At 43.1% G+C, this 5,660-nt stretch overlaps 1 protein-coding gene across 1 annotated transcript in view; it reads left to right on the top strand.

The window, feature by feature from the left end:
* Positions 1–2,157: 2,157 nt before the first annotated feature.
* Positions 2,158–5,660, top strand: part of ZYG11A (zyg-11 family member A, cell cycle regulator) — an 81,799-nt gene continuing 78,296 nt past the window's right edge. The window contains exon 1 of the mRNA XM_012639342.1: positions 2,158–2,247. Within this exon, the coding sequence (XP_012494796.1) occupies positions 2,158–2,247 (90 nt within the window). The remainder of the gene's footprint in view (positions 2,248–5,660) is intronic.

Genomic DNA, 5,660 nt, shown 5'->3' with positions numbered 1-5,660 from the left:
GTCCCAGCTACTCGGGAGGCTGAGGCTGTAGGATTGCTTGAGCCCAGGAGTTTGAGGTTGCTGTGAGCTAGGCTGACGCCATGGCACTCACTCTAGCACGGGCAACAAAGCGAGACTCTGTCTCAAAAAAAAAGTACTTTAGGGAAGAAGAAATGGGTTAAATGCCACCGAACAGCCAAATAAGATAAGGAATGAGAGGTGACCAAAGAATTTAGCAACTTGGAAGTTGACAAGAATGGTTTAGTGGAGTTGTAGGGGTAAAAGACAAACGGTAGAATTGCAGACAGCAAGTACAGACCACATTTTAGAGAACTTTCCCGGTAAATGGGAGAGGAAATGGGGGCAATATCAGAAGAGAGAAATTGGGTCAAAAGAGGTATTTTTTTAAACTATGAGAGAAGTATCAGCTTGTATAAATGCTGCTAGGAACAATCTAAGAAAGGGAAACGTTGATAATGCAGGGGAAAGAAAGGACATTGTGGGATGATGTCTCTGGGTAAGCAAGAGGAGATGGGACCAGGGCACAAGTCCAGGGGTTGGCCATAGATGAGAGTATAAATAGATCATGGTAAGAGGAGGGAACAAAAGGCAGAAGGTGTATACAGGTAGGTGAGTAGAAGTGATGGTGGGAGCTTGGGATGTTTTTTGATTGATTTTATTTTCTCAGTGAAAGAGGAAGGTGAGAGTGTGGATGTGGGAGGAGGTGTTGAAAGTCTTGGAGGAGAAAATAGGTAATGGCTCAGTTTAAAGAAAGCATATCGATTGGACTTGCAGTTAGAAAACTCAGGTTTGACTTTGAGGTTGGCCACTCATCAGCTGGGTAAAAAATTTCTTTTTTTTCTTTCTTTCTTTTTTTTCTTTTTTGAGACAGGATCTAGCTCTGTCGCCTGGGCTAGAGTGCTAGAGTGCTAGAGTGCTAGAGTGTAGTGGCTTCATAATAGATCACTGCAACCTCAAACACCAGGGCTCAAGCCATCCTCTTGCCTCAGCCTCCCAGGTATCTGGGACTACAGGCTTGGGCCACTGCGCCCAGCCAAAAATTTAACTTGTCTATTTAACCCTTTAGTTCTCCAGTTTCCTTGTGGGTAAAATGGGGATGATACCTACTGTACAGGAATTTTTTAAAATAAGAGGATTAAAGAATAAATGCGAAAGAAAAGCATTTTGCAAAGTACTCAAAAATAATTTAACATTTGAATCCAATCCACTTATCAAGGACTTGCCACGTGCCAGACAGTGTAATGTGTTTTGCATATATTATCTTATTTAATCTTCACATTAATCCCGTGAGATAAAGCAGTCCCATCCCATTTTACTGACGAGGAAGTTGAGCTTCAGAGAAATCAAGAATCTTGCTCAAGGTTCACAATTTACCAGACGGCCAAGCTAGTGTTCCAAATTAGGGTTCAAACTCCAAGGCTCATACTCTTAAGAACTTTCCTTCTCCAAGGCATTATTTTCTCCTAAGTTAGTTAAAGTGTACTAATTTATCAGGTTTCTTTCTTGGAGCAAGTTATGAGTCTTCTTGGTACTTTTTAGGTAACAAGAAAGCTGAGTATTCTTTTTTTCTAGATACTTGCCAATATTTTGTATTCATTTTACATTTGATATATCCAATGTCGCCAGGAGTTGAAACAGAGAGGACTGTTATGAAAGAGGTTGTTGGTCCTAGATTTTTGGGTGTAAAATCTTCGAAAAATATATTTTAAAGTACTAGAGCCTTTAAAACATATATTCTATTTCCCGACGCCATAGAGCTGATCCTCTATGTGGCAGCCATCAGGCTCTGAGATGTGGGCTCGAGGGATGTTGGTCTCAAAGGGGTGAGTAGGAGATGGGTGTGTGGTTGAGCAGGTTAAGGCTGGTTTCTGGACTGGGGCGGCGGAAAGAGGACGGTTGGGGTCCCGCTACGTCTCCAGGGTGGGGGTTGGGAACGCCGGCCCTGGGGGCGGGGTCTGCGGCGGGCCGGCCCCCTGGGGGCGCGTGCGCGGTACCACACCCGGCGTTTCAAAAGCCTAGCGGTCCGGTCCGCCACGAGCGCGGTGTGCTTGGTCCGCGTGACTGGTGTTGCTCAGCAGCCGCCGCCAGCTCTCGCGGGATCTGGGTCCAGGCTCGACGCCCGCTCTCTTCTCGACGCCCCGCCGGTGGGGCTTCGCCATGGTTCACTTCTTGCACCCGGGGTTCTTGCCCCGGACCATTGTCCCTCCGGACGCTCAGAAGGATGCCCTGGGCTGCTGCGTGGTGCAGGTGAGCACCGGCGTGGGGGCGGGGACGCGAACCTCGTGGCGGCGCCCGACTCCCACGAGCGCGGCAAGTTGTCCGGGACGCTGCCCAGGCACTTGGGGAGTTTGGCCGACGCGCAAGCGAAGTCTGTAGAGGCTGAGCTCCTGCCTAGGCTCCCCCGCCGGCGTTGCCGGGGAAGCGGACCGGGCGCTGGAGGGGAGTTTTCTGCCCGGGGCGCTTCGGCCTTCCGGCCGAGCGCGTTGACCTTGCACAGCAGAGAATTGGCGCGGCGAGAGCAGAAACCCGCGGCACCCGGGCGAGCCCCTCTTCAGGTCTCCAATTCTCACCTGTTGGTGGCAAAGGCAGCAACTCCTGCAGGGTCGTATAAGCTTGGACGCAGGTGCTAGGCGGAGCGGTCGGTTTGTCCCGTAGTAGACAGTGTTGATTACTATTGTCATAATGAACCCAAATGCCCTAAACCTTGACCGTTTTCCCACGTGCCTGGTGGACGTGGCCCTCCCCAGAGGCTGTGACCCTTCGGTTCTGCGACCCAAGGCTTTAGCCCTCCTGAGTCTGGCTGGGGGAACAAACCCCGAAGACTGAGATAACTTCAATTTCACCTGTTGTCCCCTTCTCCTCCCGAATGCCTGTTAAGCTAAACTCTGAGGAAAATGCAAACCAAAGGCCGAGCGCTGTGTCTCACACTTGTACACCTAGCAATCTGGGAGGCCGAGGCGGGGTGGGGGAGGGGTTGCTTGAGCTCGGGAGTTGGAGACCAGCCTGAGCAGGAGCGAGACCCCATCTCCACTAAATATAGAAAAATTAGCCGAGCGTGGTGGCGAAGGCCTGTAGTCCCAGCTACTCGGGAGGCTGAGGCAGGAGGGTCGCTTCAGTCCAGGTTGCAGTGAGCGACGATGACGCCACTGCACTCTAGCCGGGACGACGGAGCAAGACCTTGTCGGCGGCTGGAAAAGAAGAAAAAAAAGCAAGCCAAAAGAATGTGTATTTAGCGCATACTGTGTGTGAAATACCACATTTCTAAAATAATCCGGTAATCTCTAGTGTTTTGTGGACATTGCTAATATCTATTTTACTGATGTAGGGAAGTTGGGAGCCTTGAAACTTAGTTGATTTACTGGTGAACTTAAATTTGACTTCAGCTGTTCTGACATCAGACTCCACATTTGAGAGCGCCGCGAGGACCACCACCTGAGAACTCAAAAGAGTTGAGTGGTGAAAGCTCAACCCAAAATTAATACGGAAAAAAGGAACTATTCCTGTTCCCATTAAGGTTGTGCTTTACATATCAACGCCTTGTTGGATGACTTTTGTGCCCTGCAGAGATCTGGCCTGTAGCGTTTTGCACTTACTTGTAAGTCCCTTTGTCAAATTAAGGAAGCTTCCTTCTATTTCTAGTCTGAGTTTAAGATTATGAATGTGTATTTTATTAAAATTCTTTTTTGGCATTTATATTAAAGATCATATGAGTGTTCTTTTTTCTGTTAATGTTAATTTTTAAATTAATGTTTTTTTCTTCATTCTGAATTTCAATGATTGAGAATTTAACTTTATATTCTGTGAATAAATACTACCTGGCCATGATGTATTGTTAGTGATGTATTGCAGCATTCATATTTTTTGAGTATTTTTATGTACATGTTTATGAGCGATATTGCTCTCTAGATATATATTATCTGGTTTTAGTATCAGGATAATGCTGTCCTCAAAAATTGAATTGGGAAGTGTTCCCTCTTCTATTTTTTGAGTTTGTGTAGGATTGGTATTATTTCTTACCCACGTGTTTAATAGAACTCACCAGTGCAGCCGTCCAGGACCAGTTTCTTTGGGGGAATGTTTTTAATTCTGCTTTGTATTATTATCATCTTTTTAATGCTTATGGTTTCCGCATCTTCCCTCTTTTGGGTGTTCTTTTGTTCTGGATATTTCTTTTGCTCCTAGTTTTGGTAATTTGTGTTTTTTCTCTTTTTTTCCCCTCCTCTGGTCATTGTACCCAGGGATTTAGTAATAGTATTAAATCTTTTTAAAGAGCCAACTTTTAGCTTTGATTATATCCATTGCACATCTCTGTTCTCTTTTGTTGATTTCTGCTTGTATCCTTGTAATTTGCTTTCTTCTGTTCACTTTGTGTTTAAGTTTTATTTTTGTAAGGTGGAAACTTCGGTTATTAATTTTATGCCCTTCTAGTTTCCAGTAGAAATATTTAGAGCTATACATTTCCTCTAACACTGCTTTGGTTAACTCCCATAAATTTTTATATATTGTACAAAATATTTTCTAGTTTCTGTTGTGATTTCTTCTTTGACCCATGGGATATTTGGAAGTATATTGCTTATTAGTTCCTAAATATTTGGGGATGGTCTACATATCTTTCTTGTTATTGATGCCTTGCTCTCTTTTTGGTTTTGGTTGTTTTTTTTTTTTGGGGGGTAAAGATTGAGTCTCCCTATATTGCCTGGCCTCAAGGTATCCCTACCTCAGCTTCCCAAAGTGCTGGGATTACAGGTTTGAGCCACCACACCCAGCTTGTTATTGACTTCTGTTGCATTGTTGTCAGAAATAATTCTGATTACAATCCATTTATATTTATACATTGTTACATATTTAATGTTCCTGTTTTCAGTACTCATTTTTTTTCCTAGATCCCAGATATCCATCTTGTATCATTGTTTTTCAGCTTAAAAACTTCTTTTACTGTTTCTCACAGTATATATCTGTTGGCAACAAGTTTTCTCTGCTTTTATCTGAGAATATCTTTATTTCATCTTCATTTTTGAAAAATACTAGATCTGTTTTCCACCACTTACAAAATGTCATTTTATTGCCTTGGTTTGCTATGTTTCTGATGAAAATTCAGTGGGCATGCTTTTAACTCTGTGTAAGTCCCCTCGTCCACCCCTCCCCCACCATCTTAAGATTTTTCTCATTATTATTGGTTTTTAGACATTTGCCATGTGGTTTCTCTTGTTTATTCTGCTCTCTGTCCATTTTGCTTTTCGGATCGGTGGGTTTATATTTTGCGTCTAATTTGGACATTTTTGACCTTTTTTTAAATGAAAACCATCAGATTTGTTTTTTGTACAGTGAATTAACTAATTTAACAAATATTAAACTACAAAGCAATTTTATAGGTTCTAAGTATAGGACATTGTCTTTGTTGACTATTATTTCTTTAAAAATTTTTTCTTCACCAATCCTCTCTTTTTTAAATTTATTTGATAATATTATGGGGGTACAAATGTTTTGGTTACATGGATTGTTTTTGTACTGCTTGAGTTAAAGTTATAAGTGTGCCCATCACCCAGATAGTGTACATTGTACCCGTTAGGTACACCAATCCTCTCTTTTGGAGTTTCAATTACACATTTATGGTTTTCTTCGATTCTTTTCCAGCCTTTTCTTGTTTTATTTATTTTTTA

This window comes from Propithecus coquereli, unplaced genomic scaffold (genome assembly GCF_000956105.1).
Source record: "Propithecus coquereli isolate 6110/MARCELLA unplaced genomic scaffold, Pcoq_1.0 Scaffold14, whole genome shotgun sequence".
Taxonomy (NCBI): domain Eukaryota; kingdom Metazoa; phylum Chordata; class Mammalia; order Primates; family Indriidae; genus Propithecus; species Propithecus coquereli.
This window is presented reverse-complemented; position numbering and strand designations above follow the sequence as displayed.